General features: G+C 40.4%; 1 protein-coding gene across 22 annotated transcripts in view; it reads right to left on the bottom strand.

Moving 5' to 3' along the window:
* Window positions 1-18,957, bottom strand: part of nfasca (neurofascin homolog (chicken) a) — a 134,117-nt gene that overhangs the window by 38,242 nt on the left and 76,918 nt on the right. For 13 of the 22 annotated variants that reach the window (XR_013078224.1, XR_013078225.1, XM_076749919.1 and 10 more), the window contains 12 exons: window positions 16,197-16,214; window positions 14,350-14,455; window positions 10,991-11,187; window positions 10,668-10,790; window positions 7,961-8,131; window positions 7,491-7,538; window positions 4,141-4,252; window positions 3,159-3,343; window positions 2,933-3,064; window positions 1,920-2,063; window positions 791-902; window positions 433-599 (listed from right to left, as the gene is read on the bottom strand). Coding sequence is in view for 20 of the 22 variants with exons in the window: in XM_076749919.1 (XP_076606034.1) it covers window positions 433-599; window positions 791-902; window positions 1,920-2,063; window positions 2,933-3,064; window positions 3,159-3,343; window positions 4,141-4,252; window positions 7,491-7,538; window positions 7,961-8,131; window positions 10,668-10,790; window positions 10,991-11,187; window positions 14,350-14,455; window positions 16,197-16,214 (1,515 nt within the window). In the remaining 2 variants the exon portion in view is untranslated. The remainder of the gene's footprint in view (window positions 1-432; window positions 600-790; window positions 903-1,919; window positions 2,064-2,932; window positions 3,065-3,158; window positions 3,344-4,140; window positions 4,253-7,490; window positions 7,539-7,960; window positions 8,132-10,667; window positions 10,791-10,990; window positions 11,188-14,349; window positions 14,456-16,196; window positions 16,215-18,957) is intronic. The other 9 variants (XM_076750075.1, XM_076749982.1, XM_076749965.1 and 6 more) reach the window with 2 other exon arrangements.

Below are 18,957 nucleotides of genomic sequence, written 5' to 3'. Positions count from 1 at the left end.
CACCACCTTGGCAGATTAGTTCACCTGTTTCAAATGGTTTTCAATTCAGTTCTACTCTGAATGCCAGGATGGATATGTTCACAGTGGATGCAGGCTGAATACAAATGTGACTCTCAGTAAACTGATGAGGCAATTTAATTGAAGGCACATGATATTTGAAAGTAATCACGCAGTGCAGGCTGTTTGGCACAAGAAAAGGAAATCATTTCATATTTCACATATTCATCTGTAACACACAATTGTGGCAGTGGGAATCCATGGAAGAAGTCAGAAACCCTGTTGGAGTTAATTGTGGCACATGTAGGCTCCACAGAATGATGTCATATCAACATCTCATTCATCGATGCTAAGATGACTACTTAAGTTTTTAGATTCATCGTGAGTTTGGACACTGAGTCACAGCAAGATGCCTCATATGAGTCTGTGTCTGACCTTTGACCTCCAGGAGGACCTGGTTCTCGGCTGTGCCCAGGATGCTGTTAGCCACACAGGTGTAGGTGCCCTCGTCCTCTGATCGGGCACGTTTGATCTCTAGGGTTCCATTGATGTAAACACGGTATTGACCACCATCCAGCCCACTGCCCTGTCCGTTCTTAAACCTGCACACAGAGAAAACATATGTAAAATCTATAAATATAATCCATAAATATAAAATCTGAAAATTCAACAATAAAGTATAGGTTTATGAATTCAGTGACTTGCTCAAAGACACCTGGATGAGGTTTTCCAGAGGATGATACCAAACCAGTATTTTTGGATTGAAGTCAACAAAAAAGCATTAGATGCTCACCAGCGTAGCTCCGGCAGAGGAGAACCAAAGAAGGGACAGTCCAGGAAGGTGCGGTTGTTCTCAATGACTTTAATCAACTGGTTTTTGAGGCCCAGCATCCTCGGAGGCATGTCTACAAAGAGAAAAAGAATGGATCACAACTTTACCACCTCATCGCTTACAAGAACTCTATGTCACAGAGTAATTTACATTAGCAAAGTAATGTGAAATATCAAGGTGTTGGCAGTTTAATCAAACAGTGAACTGGTTGGTTTAGCAATAATTCCACCTCAGTAGCACACATTCTGACCTGTCACTGTAGGAAAAGCACAGGTTTTACTATAACATCAACAATGACTCTGTTTTATTCAAGTTTCCCAATAAGACACAACAGTGTGACAGTGAGTTAGCATAAACAATATCAGGAACCTGGAATTCAGCCATTATTAATTGGTTATTTAAATCTGTGCATTTCATACTGTTGCATGTCAAAATGTCTTCTGTGAAAAAAGACTTAACTGTGATCAACTGAAAAATACAAATGTGAAATTTGAACTGAACAGTTGAATAACAGTTCATGAACATCAAAGGAAGACATTTTAGAATATGTATCTCTGCTTTGTTAATCAGAGCAAGATGGAAAGATTGATAAAAGTTTAATCTGTTGATGTTCAGTGCAGAGATGTACTGTAGATGTAGATGCATAAACAGAGGCTTACTAGCTATTGCTCTGTGGGGAAATAGTTTTAAATAATTGCTGCTAGAAATATACATGAGAACAAGGCAAGTATAAGTACACATGCAGTATATATGTGGATTAAAAAGTAGTTTGTAAGTTTGTCACTCCGTGCAGTCAAAAGCTGATCATACAAAATCTACCAAGTGTCAGGAGAGTAGACTTTCACAATGACGAATGCGTATGGATGAGTGGAAAAGCAAGCAGTAACAGCTTTCTTTGATGATAAGCATTTAGGAAAAATCAAAAGCTCAGAGGTCACAGCGGTGATGCTGGTGTATATAGCTTACCTAAAAAAACACCATCAGTATTCATGCAACACAGTCCTCATATACATATTTTCACAAAGTTTTAATAGCCCAGTTAGTTACTGGCCTATTTACAGTTTAACATCAACCTCCTCATGTGTCTCACCGAGGACGCTGACGAAGGCATTGGCCAGCAGATAGCCATGCTCGTTGGAGGCGTTGCACTGGTAGACAGCGCTGCTTCCCATCTGCACTGAGCGAAAGATGATGGTGTCTCCCAATACCTGTCTGCTCAGGCTGGGAGGGGCACCTGGGGTGAGGGAGAGGAGGAAGAATTGAGGAAAGAGGAGGGGGACACAGTGATGAAAATAATGTTTAGAAACACAGAAAAATAATAATAATAATAATAATAATAATAATAATAATAATAATAATAATGAAAATGAAATCATCGCAGTGATTCATTTTAAGTCGACTGGTACATTCAGGGCCCCAGATATAGCAGTTCAACTTGTCACTGTTTAATCTTGATATACATAATCAACTGATGGAGATGTATAGTGAAGGCATTAATGGATTAATTGATCATTTTATAATCAATGCTTTTGTCCAGTTTCTCCACCAAACTCTCCCTGCAAACAGTGTTACCAGAGAGTAAAAAGAAAATAGCAGAATAAGTAGTCATCTCACCACTTTGTTAGATATTAGAAAGTATCAGTGGTACAACTGCCTACACCTGCCTACTGCTGCACTGAGACAGACGTAAAGACGGGCTGGTTTATGCTTTATAAAGTTAAACGCTAAAAACATCTTGAGAGGCGGTCAAGAGGACATGACAGTCATGGACATATTATAGCCTACAGTAGGTGATGTTATAATGTTAACTGTTATAGTAGAGGAATATGCAGCCTGCACAGAGACCCGGAGGCAGCAGTCAGGGTAAAAGAATTTTCCCAATAACCACTGAACTGTAGAAGTGTAGAAAACCTCTCAGTAAGCTATATACAGTATATCAATTGTGGTCATGTTAAGAAATTGCAAGTCAAATGGCCAATAATCATCACCTCAAATTTAATAGAACTTAAAAACGATTTTGCCCTGAATTTAAGATGACACATTTGTTAGCTAGCAAAAACAAGAAAGAAAGAAAGACATTTTAAAACCATTAACAATACGTACTGTCTACAGGCTGTCCGTTGATCAGCCACTGGATGTTAGGTTTCGGGTTGCCGTTGGCCCGACACACCAGGCGCCCGTTCTCATCTGGAGCTAGCACCAAGTTTGTAGGTTTGTCCAGCCAATAAGGAGCCGCTGAGGAACACAGGAAGTCAGGTTAGCCTGATGGACTCACCTACAAACACAAGCTCATATATTTGTATAAACACACACACTGGGACCTCCTCACCTTTGACCTGAACAAAGATGGAGTGGCGTATGCTGCCTAAATGATTGTTGGCCATGCATACATACTCCCCAGCATCCTCCTCTGACACATTGATGATCTTCAGGGTCTTGTTGTAGTTCTCAAACTTCACTTTCCGTCCTGGAAGGTCCCCACCCTTCTTAAACCACTTGATGGTGGGTGTTGGACTGCAAGGGAAGGACAGAGAGAGGAGAGACATGAGAGAGCATGAGTTTGGTGTAAATGGCAGTATCCTCATGGTGTCACTGTCATTAGTTTGCATTTAGTTGTTTCAGCAGGAAAACTGCAGGTACACAGTGAAATAAAAAGTTTGTTTTCCAAGTTTGTCTTATCCTGTGTATATGTGTTATTTGTTGTTAAATGTTAATTGGTTTTGCTAATGTCTCTCAAGTATATGTCAAATATATATTTAAAAAATCTAAATCCCTCTCTGTCTTCCTGTGATCCATTGTGCACTCTGGTGTCAATCCTGTGAAATGTGATTTGGGCTGACTAGCCTACCCCTGTGTTACCTTGTGGGTCATAGTGGCTAGCAGAGCGAATGGGTCAGATGCTTGTATCAGTTAGTAAAATCTGTATTTACAGTTACAAATGGCAGTGATTGTGGTCAAATGTATTCATTTCTCCCTCCACCTGACTTAAGAAGACAGGTGAGGGAGGTATGGTGGGGACGAACAGTCCTCTATGCTATGATTCTCTGGAGACTCACTGAGTCATGCTCACTTTTGGACAAACAAATGAAATCTCTAACACAATCTCTGACACATTTTCATTAAATCCTCACTTTTAATATTCAGTTTCCATCAGAAAAATGTCACATTAAGGAAGCTTAATGAATGGCCCTTTGAAATGACACGTAGTCTATTTTCTGCAATATCCTAGCAGTACTCACCACAATTAATATTTAATCTTGTGTGTGTGTGTGTGTGTGTGTGCATGCGTGTGCGTGCGTGTGTGAGCTCACAGTCCAGCAGCAATACACTCCAGCAGCAGTTGTTCATCTCGTAGCACCATTTTAGAACTCTCAGTCCCTGGAGGTGAAAGGAAGGTTGGCGTGGACTCTGCTACTTTACGGCCTGCAGACGAAGGACAAGGAAGGGTTATTACACACACACGCACAAACACACACAGACACATTAAAATCCTGGAGCGCTGCAATTTATCTTTGTACTATGACTCACTTCCTACAAGGAGCTAAACATCCTCTTTGTAGGCAGCACCACACAAATCTAACACTATTATTCTGATCATTTCCTTGTGGCTGTGTTCCATCTCTGCCAGGCTTTGGCTCTCTCTGCAGTCTGTTGCGAGGCCAAAGCAGCCTGTAAATGGGTTTAACACCCTCTGGCTTCTCTCACAGGAAGACATTAAGAGAGGCAGAAACAACAACAGGGTCAGTGATCTTGCTTTATGTTGCCAAGGGAACAGAGATGGAAAAGATTTGCATTAAGAGCTTAAAGAAAGCAGCTGATAAAACATGCAGTTTTTCTGCTGTAATGAGATTAGTTTAACATCAAACTGCAGTAAGGTCATTATAGTTGATGGCATTAGTCTTCAGCCTCATGATAAACTTTCCCATAAGGCTTGACTAAAGCATTACACCACAGCAACATTGTAATTAGATGCCTTGTCAAAACTAGATGCTTTAGAACAAAACCTTGGTGTTCTTTGGAGTTGGATTTGAGGTTGTACGGCCTTTTATGATCCACACATGTAGTTCAATGACTGGGAAGGAGGAGGGATGATAAAGATTTATCTTAAAAACCATGCTAAACATAGGGGTGCTTTTATACAATTGATGGGTAGTTCAGCATCAATACTGCTTGAGTTGGCTGAAACAACCTTTTGAACACAAACTGTGAATAAAACATTTGAGCATAAATGAATCAAACAGACGGTTCAGCCGAGCAGTCTGGGATGTGATCAAACTGCCAAGTGCTGTGTTTGGTAGCATACTAAAACACCCAAACGTATGTGGCATTTAAATCAGGCATGCAGTTTTATTACAGTGAAGAGTCAGAGATCTTTTCTTACTTTCACATGAACGATACTCCTGAAAGATCACTGTCAAATGGTATTTTACCAACAGCATCCGATTTTTTCTCATCTATATTTGGGCTTGTCACAACAGACAAACCTTTTTAAACAGCTATTGTACTGTTCAAGTTTTACCAAGTTAATTTATTTCAACTGCTGTAGTCTTTTAGTTTTAAATAACAATTCTGTTGCTTTCTGGATTTACTTACAAGCTTAGTTCAAATACTTTCAATGATACATACAAACTGATAATTCAAGTACACAGCTTAAACTTCAACTGCATTTGAACTGCATTTCCCAGACATTTCAGTGTTTAAAATTAACTGACTCTTCAACTGCTTTAAGTGCCTCAACTTAAACCCTGCCAGCATCTTCAAGTGCAGCATTGCAAATGACTGATAACTGTTTGCCACTACAGCACTTATTGAGCTGATACTTTCAAAATTTCTGAATCTTTGATCATTACTTCTACACTCACTTCCACTCTGATCCAATCCTAATACAAATAACACTGTGAACATAAAAACCAGTCAGCAAAGAGCTACAGCCTGCTGAGAAGTGTGTGGGGTTAAATTAGCATTCCGCTCCTTTGTGATGCAGATCTGTATGGGATTAAAGCATCTGTTAGCGGTTAGCTTCTCCAGTGGCCGGTAAACAGACACGAGTGGGTCAGAAAGATCTGTTATTGTTAGTGACACTGAGAGAAGAAGGACAACAAGAGCAGGAAACATACAGCAAAAGACTTGCACTATAAGGGTTAGTGGTAACAACTGCTTATGTCCAAAAGCGCTACAGTAGGATCTATGGCGATGCAGTGAGCAGCCTAGAAACATGGCAAACAGGGCAAATACCCTGCTGATGATGCTTGCAAGGCTTCTCTGGATGCACTGCAGCTTTAGACCCCCTCCCATCCACAAAAAAGACAAAGTTTGTGATTTTTGATTCTGTGTGCGTTCATAAAGTAGCTAATGTGTGTGTGAGTGTGTGTTTGAGTGGTCGCGAGTGAGCATTTCAACAGCCTTTCCATCTCCCATCACTCCCCCACACTCACACAGAAATGTTTCAAAGCAGAAGTCGTAGGCAGCTAACCTTATTTCCATACATATATGACTATTAATGACCACAGCCTGAATGTAGACTGAATATTCATCATGTGACCTAATCCTCCACTGTGCTGGAGCCTCACCGGTGTCTTCAGTCCCACTGGGCTTCAGAGCCAGTCTGGTATGTCACAAGGGGCATCTTCTCCCTTAGGGACAGAGCCCGTGTACCCCCCAGGCTTCACTGCCCCCCCCCCCCAGCTCAGCAAATAGCACATATGCTGCCACTTTGGCTGATCTGTTCCCTCCAGCTATGGGCTCATTCAATAGATATGTGGCATAATGAATATACAGATTCAATTCACTGTGTGCAGTATACTTGAATTAAGGGTAATTTGTGTGTTAATCACTATATGTTTAGTCATAACATGTGATCATTTCACACTTATTGAAAGGTGGAAAAAAAGATAAGAGACTAAATGAGATGAATACTTATTCCTACTGTGTGAGTGTATCTTAATGAAAGAAAGATGTTGGTTTGTCTTTTATTGGAAGTAATGAATAGCTGACTGACAGTACACTGGTTGATTAGGAAAATTTGGATTCTGCCACATTTTGGATTAAATTGTTTCTATTTTTTGTCAGTTATATTAGGAGATTCATGGAGAGTTGCCGAGCACCAAGATGGTCAAGAAGGTTTGACATATTTTACTCTGATGGAAAACACTTTTGATCTAGCATCTTAAACATGCTTCATGTAGACACATAATTCCAACAGCTCTAGTAAAGTAAATCTGTATCCACCATAAAAACAACTGTATAAACCATTCCTCGTGAGGTCAGATGGAACCTCAGAAGTTTTGGAGATTTCCATCTGAAAACTGCTACAAGGCTCAGTTGTGAAAGCCAACAGTGAATAGTGTTTACATTTCAAGTCTGCGCATTCCTCACTGCACCGGACTGCAGACACTGGATTGCTTCTCTTGTGTTTGGGTGTGCAGTCTTTTGTGTTGCTGCATTCAAAGAACATATTCACTTTTCCACAGGAAGCCACACATTGAATTCTACACCTACAGAGAGAAGTTAGGAGATTGCATTTGTTTCTAAGGTCAGTCTGGGGTCAGTGGATGACTTGAGTGTCACTGAGCTAGCAGGTTAGTGTGCAGGCCATGTTACTGTGGGACATGACTTTGGAGGTGGACAGGAAGTAGAGCTGTCCTGACAATAAGTGACTCACCACCGTAGGGGTCAGTGGTATTGTAAGATGTGTCATTATACGGCTCCTCTGAAAACACAGGCACACACAGTGGCTCATCAGTCCACACAAATACACACTCAGAGAACCTGATGACACACAGTCTTGCCGAACATTGAACAAAGCTGAAATAAAAGATTTCACATTATCTTAAGCTCATGCAACATTTAATTGTCTTCTCTGATCTGCAGAAACCTGAGGAAATATCAATAAAGATTATGATTTCATGCATCTCATGTCATGTCATGACATCACCTCTAGATGGAGATATGTCATCTTCCATTTGGGTTGGATTGGTGCGCGATCAAAGCATGCACAGCAGCCATGGAGAGAGAACAGTACCACACAGTTCATACACAGTTACTGCAGTGACTGCCTCCCGTTTGATAAATGACTACATTAACTCAAACATTTGTGTAATGTAATGACAAATGTATGTGTTGTCTACTTACTGGTCAGAACTTTGAGTGTGAAGGGGTTCTTCTGTTGGATGGTGTGTGTGAAGAGGAAGCGAGCGTTGCAGCTGTAGTCAGTGTGAGCATCTTTGGCCAAAACGTTGGAGAAGTACAGGTCTCCATTCAGACCCATGGACACTCTCTTATCCTGAGGGATTGGAGTCATAGCTGCAGAAGAACAGAGGGGAGGACAGAGGACATGGAAAAAGGAGAAGAGAGAGAGGGAATGAAATCACATTAACACATTTGATTTGTACTGTACTGTACTTCCAGAATCCTTCCAGGGTATTATAAGGAAATTATTCAGAAATGTTGAACCTGTAAAATAAGGCATTACCAACATCACAACTGAATGAGGACCATGTAGGTTTGGAATCTGCAGCTGTTTTCTGCTCCATGTTCTAAACAAGGACAGATGCACAGATTTCACAGCATGATTGACTATTGTCTGTACTTTTGCATTTTGTATGTTTTTTTTCTATGTAATTTACATTTAAGGATTTGCAGGTGTGAAATTGTATTTGGATATTTGTATTTTGCATATGTTATCTATTTCACTACTTCAAATTTTACTTTACTAAATTTCAAACTGGGTACATAGAGTTTGAAAGAGGTAAATGTTTACCAGCCAGGCAGGGTAATGAAAAACTGGCTGTGTCATGGGAACAGTGGAATCCAGTGTTTTTGGAGATTGATCCATAGGGGCTAAAAGTCCCAGTATGTAGGATGTATCAGCCTCTGCTGCTTGGATTTTCTGCATTTTTTAAAATCTGTCTATGATGAGTCCCACAAGTTTATGAAAGTACTTTATCGATTGCTTCAGTAACCCTTTAATAAAGCAGGCCTACAATGGTTTGTATTTTAGATACAGCATATAAAGATGATATACATTATATGTGATTCCAAATCACATTCTCTGCAGTCATAGAGTAACATGACTTTAGTTCTTCTCTGAAAGAAAGCAGAGTCACCATCTGATCTCTCACATCTTGTATCAAAGGCTAAAAATATCATTTAAATTTAGAAGCAAAGATATCTTCAAGGCAAACCACTGGCTTGCTGGATGCATATACTTTCACATACAACTCAGTTCAAGTTCATGTCTGTTCATGTTAGCCTCCTCTAACACGGGTGATGTGTCATCCTACAGTTGCTACAGGCAAATGTTAACTTGCAGCACACCCACACAGACACCCAGACAGACCGTCACCGACACTCTGTAACTGCACCAACTGACGTGAGCCGTATGGTCATCAAGACAGTGCCCCAGGACCAATCAGGAGCCGTGCCAGCAGTCCTATTGCGTTGGCGTGTTACAGTGTCTGGGCTACATGATAAGACTACATAACATATATTAGTGTGTGTGTCACATTTTCGCAGAGTTCACACAAGGTGAAAGGACCTATAGCTGTACTAGCTGCATTTCTAACTGGGAAGGAGATCTTAGGAGGGAAGCAAGGAGAAATAGTAGAATAATAAGAAATGGGTTTCTCAAACAGGTCATGTTCAAGTATTAAGTGGTCCTTAATTCACAAATAAAATACTTGTTTTCATCACATTATGGTTGTTTCACTGAGGTGCTTTTTACAGTGTCTTTAGATGGCTACAAAATAGCTTCTGGTTGGACATGGTCACATACAGTACTGTAGCATAACATGACTGGGAGACAGACAATACAGTGTAAAGGTGAGAGGGACAGAACGGACGCCAGAGCAGTTTGAGTCTTAAAAGTCTCCTAAAAGTTGCTGAGAGAAAGAAACTGACCAAGACAAGAGCACAAGAGATAACAGACTAAATTAAAGCATTACGTTTAGAGGTCACCGGAAAAAAAGAGGGAAAGAAAACCTATGTCTCAATGACCTGAAAGACCTCTAGCCCATCACAATGTAAAGACAACAAAAACAGAACATAGATTGCTTTTCTTTGTGGTTGCTGAATGACTTGATTTAAGGTGGTTGTGTTAAAAAACACAAAAGGAAACATATCATCCCTCAGAATGATGCAGTCAGCTTTCAAGCTAATCAGGCGTTCAGTTAAAAGTCAAAAGTCCCTCAAGAAAGGGTCGTAATTCCCCATTTTCCCCCCATGGTGTAAAAGCCACTAAATGTACAGTTGTCAACGCCAATTTTTTTAAGCCCATCTAGTTTCCAAGTGATACTGTTGTTGGTGCGGCTGTTGCGAAATAAAGTGGATCAGTTACTGTTTTCCTCACAGCCTAAATACCAACAACACAGGACACACATATGATTTCCAAATTTCTGTGAAGAAATGATCAACACCACTTTGGAAATATGAGGGAAGACATGAGCATGTTCACTGAAGAGGTCAAGTGAAATTATTAGCATTTTATAAGGAGTAATTCAACATTCCTTTATTAGTCCCGCAAGGGGAAATTCCAGTAATAACATAGTTTGAGTATTGCTTCACACAGACAAGTAACTACAGCAGGGGTTGACGTTGGGGTGGAGGCACGAGTAGAAGAACACATTAGGAGAACATTGAAACTGATTAGGAGACATGAAAGCAGACAGACATAGTGCCAGCCTGTCAGTATTGTATAGCATTACATGGTGCAATCAACAATTCCATCATAATGATACGGAAAGCAAAAAACGTGATCGTTGCCAGTTTGAGATGACAGCAGGACACACAGATGAAACACACTACATATATATTTGTATATTTGCGTGTAATTGGTGCTCACCGCTGTTCATCCAGAAGGTGAACGGAGGAGGCAGGCCTGGTGGGGGGTTACAGAGTAGAACCAGCGGGGAGCCTTCAGTCACCACCACTGGCTCCAACACCTCTTTAGGCCAGAGCGGAGCCTCTGGATGAGGGAGGGGAGTAGAAGCGGGTGGAGAACAAGCAGAGGGAGAGAAGAGAGCAAAAGATGAGAAAAAAATATATATATATGACAGGGATTTGTCTAATATAACACGTTATAACACTTTATAGTCTATGATGATATTCCAGTGTGTGCAAAAAATGTCCAACTATTGTGTAATGTGTGTTCCTGTGTGTTCTTACTGGAGACCCGGAGCAAGATTTTGTTGGACAAAGCCACTCCGAATTCATTGTTGGCAAAACACTGGTACTCTCCTTCGTAGTCCTCTGGTCGTCCTCCACTCCGGAAACCAATCTCCAGAGTTCCTGAACGTTTTCGCATCGTCACCCTGGGATCTTTCCCAATGTTGAAGAACTTCCCGTTCCTTCGCCATGAGAATCTGAGCCAGGTGACAATAAAATCAAAGAGTAAGTACTTCTACTGTATTTGATCCCCGGAAGTGAAGTTCATTCTACTGCTGTCCTCTTGATGTGATGCTCAATTTAAGTTTGACATAGTTTTTCTGGCAACTTTTATTGTCTTGTCACCAGTCCTCTTATCCCACAACCCACTGCAGTCACAGGACGTTAATATGAGGCAGTTAACAGTCCTGCACAACAGAAATGAATTCCATTTACCACCAATCATCCAACTCAGCACAAATACATATCCAAAAAAAAGGATAAATAAACTGGAGAAGTTTGGAATGGTGGATGAATGGATGTTTTCAGGGGAAGGTAAGAAAAACATTCCAAAAACTAGTTAAATAATAATGACAGATTACTGTAAAGAGACAACCAGGCCTTTATTTCCAATTTATCAGTGTACACATGACACTTTTGTGTATTTACAGTATGTATATGGTTTAAGTAAGTTTTTTTTCCTATTGCTTCCATTTTGCTGCTTTTCGAGTGATTTTAAGCTCAGTGAAACTCAGCACTTTCTATTCAGTTATTTCACAATAAAACCCTCCCAGGAGCTCAATTCCTCTGATTACTGGTTGGATTTTAATTTGAAACATGGAAAGTTTTAGTTAATATAACTTAACAGCGCCTGAAAAAGTAGAATTGACTCGAATTCACAAGTGAATGAAAACACTTACTCTGTTAAAAAGAAACTCACAGTAGAAGAGAGTATGATTCCACTTACTGATATTAATCAACAATACAAAGTGAATGCAGTTTAATGCTTATGTGGACATACACCAGCACTTGTTTAAGAGGAAACAATAGAGGCAGGAGAAGCATGGCAAACGTTATCTTGGCATGAGGTTTTGCCGACTGGGCTTTCACCATGTTAACATGCATGCTGTAATTGTTTCAACATCCGCAAAATGTGAGTCTTCTGCTTGTCATGTGGTTGCCATCTTCCATTACTCAACTGGCACACGACAACAGCACAGAAATCCACCACAACACACACACTCCATATGCATGTGGTAGTACTGTAGCTTGATCCTGTTCCATGTGGTGTTTCCAGAGGGCTCCCTGATTAGTGAAGAACACTGAAAATGCTTACATAATCCACCTCTATTTTTAGTGATGAGCAGGGATTTAAAAGGATGTTTCCTGTCATTTTCAGTTGAGTTACTGTTGAGCTGGGCCTGTCTGAGGTGCAGCACAACACAGAGCCCGAACAATGGGCCACTATTGAAGTCCTGGAGACCAGAGCTGTGTGTGCGTGTGTGTGCGTGTGTGTGTGTGTGTGTGTGTGTGTGTGTGTGTGTGTGTGTTGTGTGGCATGTTGTGCATAGTGAGAGACTGATTGCAAGTGAATAAGTGAACGATCGCTTTTGCTGAATGTTTCATGAGCATGAATAGTCAACTGAGTGCATTATTGGAGCACAATGCCCGTCCTGGGAAGGGGAGAGCCAGTATGTGCGTATGGGAGAGTGGATGTGAGTGCCTTATTGTGTGTATGTATGTGTGTGTGTGTGTGTGTGTGTGTGTGTGTGTGTGTGTCTTACGTAAAGCCAATCTGTCTCCAAATAAACAATGTACCACTGTCCTGAGCTGGTCATACCCCCAGTGATGTAACCACTGGAAATCCAGTGTGTGTGTGTGTGTGTGTGTGTGTGTGTGTGTGTGTGTGTGTGTGTGTGTGTGTGTGTGTGTGTGTGTGTGTGTATGGGTGCAGGGCTGCTTCTTCTGAGTGTGAACGGTGTTGATATTTTGATGCATCTGACAACCACAAGTGGAGTTCAAAGAAATTAGGGGAAGACAGGAAGAGTTCACAGCAGCTAAAACAGACATCAGACAGAGTGATGGAGCTAATGGAAGGGACAGTGTGGGGGGTAGCAGAGAGAGAGAGAAAGCACAGCAAAGAGCGCAGCAGACCACTTGTCAGGTTAATGCTGTTGAGGGCAGCCAGACAGGTGTCATGCTGAGTTTATAGGGTTGTTAGAGGGCAGGAAAGGAGCCTTGGGGTAAGACATCATTCAGCTGAAGGGTAAGGGGGTCATTGAAAAAGGAAGAGTGGGTGTAATGTGTTATTGTGTGTGAGAGAGACAGACAGACAGACAGACAGACAGACAGACACACAGACAGAGGGGGGCAGAGTGGCAGAATAGCACATTTGAGTGGCACTGTCACTCCACATAAGTCTCACTGCCAGAGAGAGACGAGGATGGGTGGAGGGAGAGAGACAGGAGGGCAAGGACACACCAAAAACAAACAGACCAGGGTGACAAATGGCAGCAGAGGAGAGAAAAGAAAGAGAAAACGGAGAAAGACAATGAGCCTGCGTGAAAAGAATGACTGATAGACGGTGGGAAGGAGAAGATGAAAGCTGCTTTGTCCTCAGCTGTGCTGCATTTTCCTGATTACTCCCCAGCTGCGTCTGATTGGTGCATACAGTCTGCAACCTGTCAGCTTGTCAAGTTGACATATCAATCCCACTGTCAGCTTTTCAGCCTGTTTCTCTGGTTACCTGCAGCATCTTTCAAACTCTCTTATTAAGTGGCAATCTATTCTACGTTTGTTAACTTCAGCCACTCAGCTGTCCTCCTTTAATTACGTGCCACACCAATTTTACACACAGAGGACAGTTTAGCTATCATGATGAGTACAACCCAGCTCATGACTCTGGAGAGGAGTCCTTAAGTCCTTAAGACAAAATAACCATGATGATGTCATCAAGGTTATCTTTGCTAAGACTTGGATTGATATTGAGATGTAGCATTTTTGGAGCTTTCACCCAATTATGAATTTAAAGTGAATATCTCAGCATCAAATTTGATGTTCTTTTATGCGTGGGGCACCCCTGTAAAACGCTGATGTACCCAAATGAAATTCTAATAAGAATAATAAGAAAATATGAAATGTAAAGTCATAGCCTTGGTAGAAAATGAAATGATTATTGTAAATGAAAGCTGCAAAGTTAAAAATAGAAAAATCAATTGCAGGCTGGATGTAACAATGAACTCTAAATAGCTAGAATTCATTGGCTGTTTAGGCTTTCTAGCTTCTTTAAACTTATCATCTACTTGTGCTCTGTAATTGGATCTGTGTGTGTGTGTGTGTGTGTGTGTGTGTGTGTGTGTGTGTGTGTGTGTACTGCTTACGTTGGCACTGGGTTGCCCTTGGCCTCGCACTCGATGATGATATTATCTCTGGGGTCAACAATGTAGTCCTTCACAGACTGTTTAACTATAGTGGGGGGCTGCTTCACTGTGGGAGGAGGGGAGAGACAGAGAGAAGGTTACAGGAATAAGGCTGTGTACAGATTACGCACACACACACACACACACACACACACACACACACACACACACACACACACACACACACATACACACACACAACTGGTTGTCAACAACCACAGAGCTGGCCACCAGCTGTGTATTTGCCATGTTTAATTGGTTATTGTATAAAGAACCTCTTCAACTTCATTCTGAGCTGCCAAGCTTTGTTCAAAAACCACAAAATCTTTATCATCCATCTGGTTTCCAATCATACCAAATATGTAGCAGCCTTAAAAACATGATATTTCATGGGTTCACATATGCTGTAACACATATCCAAATACGAGTTATCATCCATGAGATCCAGCCTCATATATCTCTCTAACAGTATGAGATAGAGATCTTAAAAGAACATTTCACCAACCTTATTAGCAACAATAAATTATTCAGTATTATATCTATTAATAGACTCAAAAATCATTCAGTACACCCATGACTGGCCAAAAACAAAGCAATCTCTTCCACTTACAGTCAAGACAAAATAATTTCAGTCATTTCTGTGATGTCAGTATTTGGCAAACACTGCAATCAGAGATCCTTGCGTCCTTGCAAGGACACTGGGTGGCTGAGAACTCTCACGTAAAAAAAAAAATATTTTACCATAAGGCCATTATCAGCCTCATACATTAGTTGAAACCTGCTTTATATTCTGATAAAAGAAAATCAATAGATCATAGTTTCCACCTCCACAGCTGTGTTCATTCTGCTATACATATTTAATGGCTCACTTAAGCCAAACCTCTCAACAGTAAAGACACACCACGCAGCCAACGTCTCTCTGCCCTTTCGCATTTCTAGCTCACTGAGCCCTGCAGGGCTGTGAATCTAACACTGTACACAAGTACACACACACACTCACACATACTGTACACACAAGACAAGATAACAAGCACTTCATAGGGCCAGCCGCCCGCTAGATTAAAGGAGAAGCTCGATGCTTTTCAAGAAAGCTATGTGAAGAAAAACGAATTCCTGTCCTCCTTACAGGACAGAGATGAGAGAACAGCTCCCCTCTGTAACTGAAGCTATTCCAGCTAATCTCATCCATAACTGAAAAAGGATCGTATTATACATATCCTTTGTGTTGCTATGGCAACCTTAAGAGTGCTTCTATAGTATGCTTGGTTGTGATAAAAGCCAGGACATGAGAAATAATTAGCATGGAAATGATTCCTGAAAATATAAGCTTACACCACATCCTCCAAGACTCTCATTATTTAACTACCTCTGAGTTAACAATGTTATATTGCTATAAAAAGCTGGTATAGGGTAAGTGTTGAGATATTACTACATTGCACATGCGCATTGAGTACTGTTTCTCACAATGATCTGTTGGAATATATCAATCTATCATGTTTTAACAATTTTGATTCATATCCATGTTTCAAAAATTCAGAGCTTGCAATAAAACCGGTCACCAAAAGTGTCCCACAGTGTCGTCTGGTCATCAACAGAATGTTTCCTAAATCAACTGTATGAATGTTTTTCGTCTGTATGGAGCAAGAGGAGAGACAAATAGTAAATACCGGCTGTTCGGTCTGTAATGCCTGGTCTTTCTTCCTCACAGTCAAATTGCTACTGCAGCATCACAAGCTACAAGCTAGAAGTTATAAAATGAGTTGGTGGACAGAAACATTAGCAGTGACATGTTAAACAGAAACACTTACGGTCTTGCAGGATCTTTGCTGTTAGTCCAACGTAAAGCCAAACAGAGACAGAGACAAGGATGGAAGAATTGTAATGTGAATGTTAATCATATTAGAGACATATCAATATCTACAGTACGATGTTACAACTTTGCAGATTCATCATGTTATGTTATTTTAGCTCAGTGGCTTCAGACTGGTATGGTGCATTTTGAGTGGGTTGATGGGTCAACATTGTCCAAAATCACAGAACTTAAAACATGTTACTTTGAACTGTAGTGAATTTCTAGAGCAGCACTTTTATTTTGATGCATCATTTCAGTTTTCCTGGAGAGTACTAGCAACTTTCCAGTACAGGTGAATACCAGTATGACACAGAATATATTCAACTTTGTTTTACATACACTGAACTCAAAAAGGGAAACAATGCTTCATGCAGTGAAGGGTTGGGTTGAAACAGTTGAAAACCATTTTTATTATTCACAGCACTGCAGCTGTATTGCCTTGTTCCTTTCATCAGACCTTTGTAAATGGGTGAATTTTACACTGTGAAAAGAGCTTTCAGTTTTTAACAGTTTTTAATTTGAAGCCTGAATTAGCTGTAACTGCTATTGCAATGCTTCTACTGTTTCCTTAAAAGCTGTGTTAAGCCTTTGATTGTACTGTCTTGCATTTTCAAGTTCCATTGCTTAGTTTTAAGCCCCAGTTGTACCTAAGTTATTTTAGTTGTCATTTTGTGAAATCAAATTGAAGAGGCAGCACAATGGTTAGCATTGTCTTCTCACAACAAGAAGTTTTGTCTCAAATGACAGGCATTCTGCCTTAGATGCAAATAAACTGAATGGCTATTAAGTTGGTCTGCAGTGTGTGTGGACCGTCACCTGATTTTCAGGGAAAATTTGAGCTCGGGCTGAACCAGTTGAGAGCCACTGTCATAGTTAACAGTTATGTTGTACACATTCTTTTCTAATAAAATATCTACATTAATTATTAAAATGAGGGAGAGAGAACTGTGATCTATAGAATGAAACAGAAAAACTTACCTGTAAGGAGATCCCGAATCAGCAAAGGAGCAGTGAGGAAGAGAAAGAAACACACAAGTTATGCTTTAGATTGCACATCAAACACTGTAACACACGTCATAAGGTGCATTTCAATTACAAAATGTTTTTTATTTCTGTTTCTTTACAACTGATGTTTTTTCATAATTCTGAAAGGAATTACAGGCACGATTGTACACATGATAAAACTTAAGGCAGCACCAAAATAAAAGGTACAAGACTACAAGACCAAGTGTCCAGTTGATCTCATCAAGTTTTGGCAGTTCCTTCCAGTGTGGAGAACATTTCAAATCACTGTCCAGTCACCAGACTTTCATTTCATCTTAGCAAGTGGGGGCGCTTTTCTCTGGACAGACAGATTCTGTATGTTATCCTGACGTGTTTCTGCTTTCTGCAGCACCAAAGGAAAGTTAAGTAAAGAGTAAACACTGAGGTGTTAACAGTGGTACAATGAGTGTGTGTGGCAATAAATACTTTTCATCATGTGATGTCATTTTCTTCCATTTGTTCTATACATGATTACAATATAAATCCACTTATATTTGTCCATTTTGAAGATGAGTAGACTGGCTTTAATTGTTTTAAAATACAATCTGGCAGAAAGTGTTAGTGTTAGTTGACTGACACCAGCCAGATAAAAGACAGGGATCTGACAACGAAGGGTGTAATGTCACATCTTTTAGGTGACTGACTGTAAGCGAGTGTAATGTAATGTAGCACTAATAAGAAATTATTCAACTGGAGCATAACTTATCAAGATTTCAAAAGAACATTTGACCAAAACAAATACATTCACTATGGTGGATGATCTCGTTCTGTTGTAGCTGCTTTCCATTCAGAAAAACAGGAAAGACAGCAAATAGCTCTTCATGAAGTGAAGTGTTACAATAGACACCGTTCTGATGGTCTGTCATTGCTGATTTCTTGTCCTACCCTCTAAAATTTGTCCACTAAATGTACTAAATACCTGTGTGTGTAGATATTTAGCACAAATATGGACTTTCCAGCCTGTGTGTGATTTAGGACCCCTCCCCACTGTCTCAGAGGAACACACACATGCACACACAATGAAGCGATCCTGTGCACGAGCTTGACCTTGTGTTTGTGTGACAGGTACAGATGAGCCGTGATATAAGGTGTGTGCTGTCTGAGCACATGCCTACATCCATGCTGCAATGCACTATTATGTGTGTTTTGCCTGCATGTATTGTATATCTGATCCAGTTAATGACTGTATTTGACAGCTACAACTCCACAGACCTAGTTACTGAAATTAAAGGAATTCATCATATGTCCTTTAGATAGTATTATGTAGAGATAGTGTGTGAGTGTGAACATGTGTTTGTGTGTCCTGTAGGGATGTGTGGAAGACACTCATCAATAAAGGTCAAGAGTGCAGTTTGCTGTGAAGCAGATAAATAGACATAAGAATGAGAGGGGGATGGGGCTTCTCATTCTGTCTACTGAATCAAACCATCGACACACTGTGGGGCATGTGGTGCCTCACTAAGTTCTTACAATTAGGGCTTCAACATGTCATACAACATCAGTTTGTCATTCAAAAATGTGATGATGCATTTGGAAATTGAATTGCCTCATGGAGCAATTAAAAGACAAACAATATTGTTCTTGGAGCTGTGTGCTGGTACACTGAGAGCTACTGGAGTGCCAAAATCAAGTCAAATGCCTTGTATGATGATGTTTAAACTGAAATATTTTAG

The sequence above is a fragment of the Chaetodon auriga genome, chromosome 2, assembly GCF_051107435.1.
Source record: "Chaetodon auriga isolate fChaAug3 chromosome 2, fChaAug3.hap1, whole genome shotgun sequence".
Lineage (NCBI taxonomy): Eukaryota > Metazoa > Chordata > Actinopteri > Chaetodontiformes > Chaetodontidae > Chaetodon > Chaetodon auriga.
Note: the sequence above shows the minus strand (reverse complement) of the source record. Positions and strands in the feature narration are given on the sequence as shown.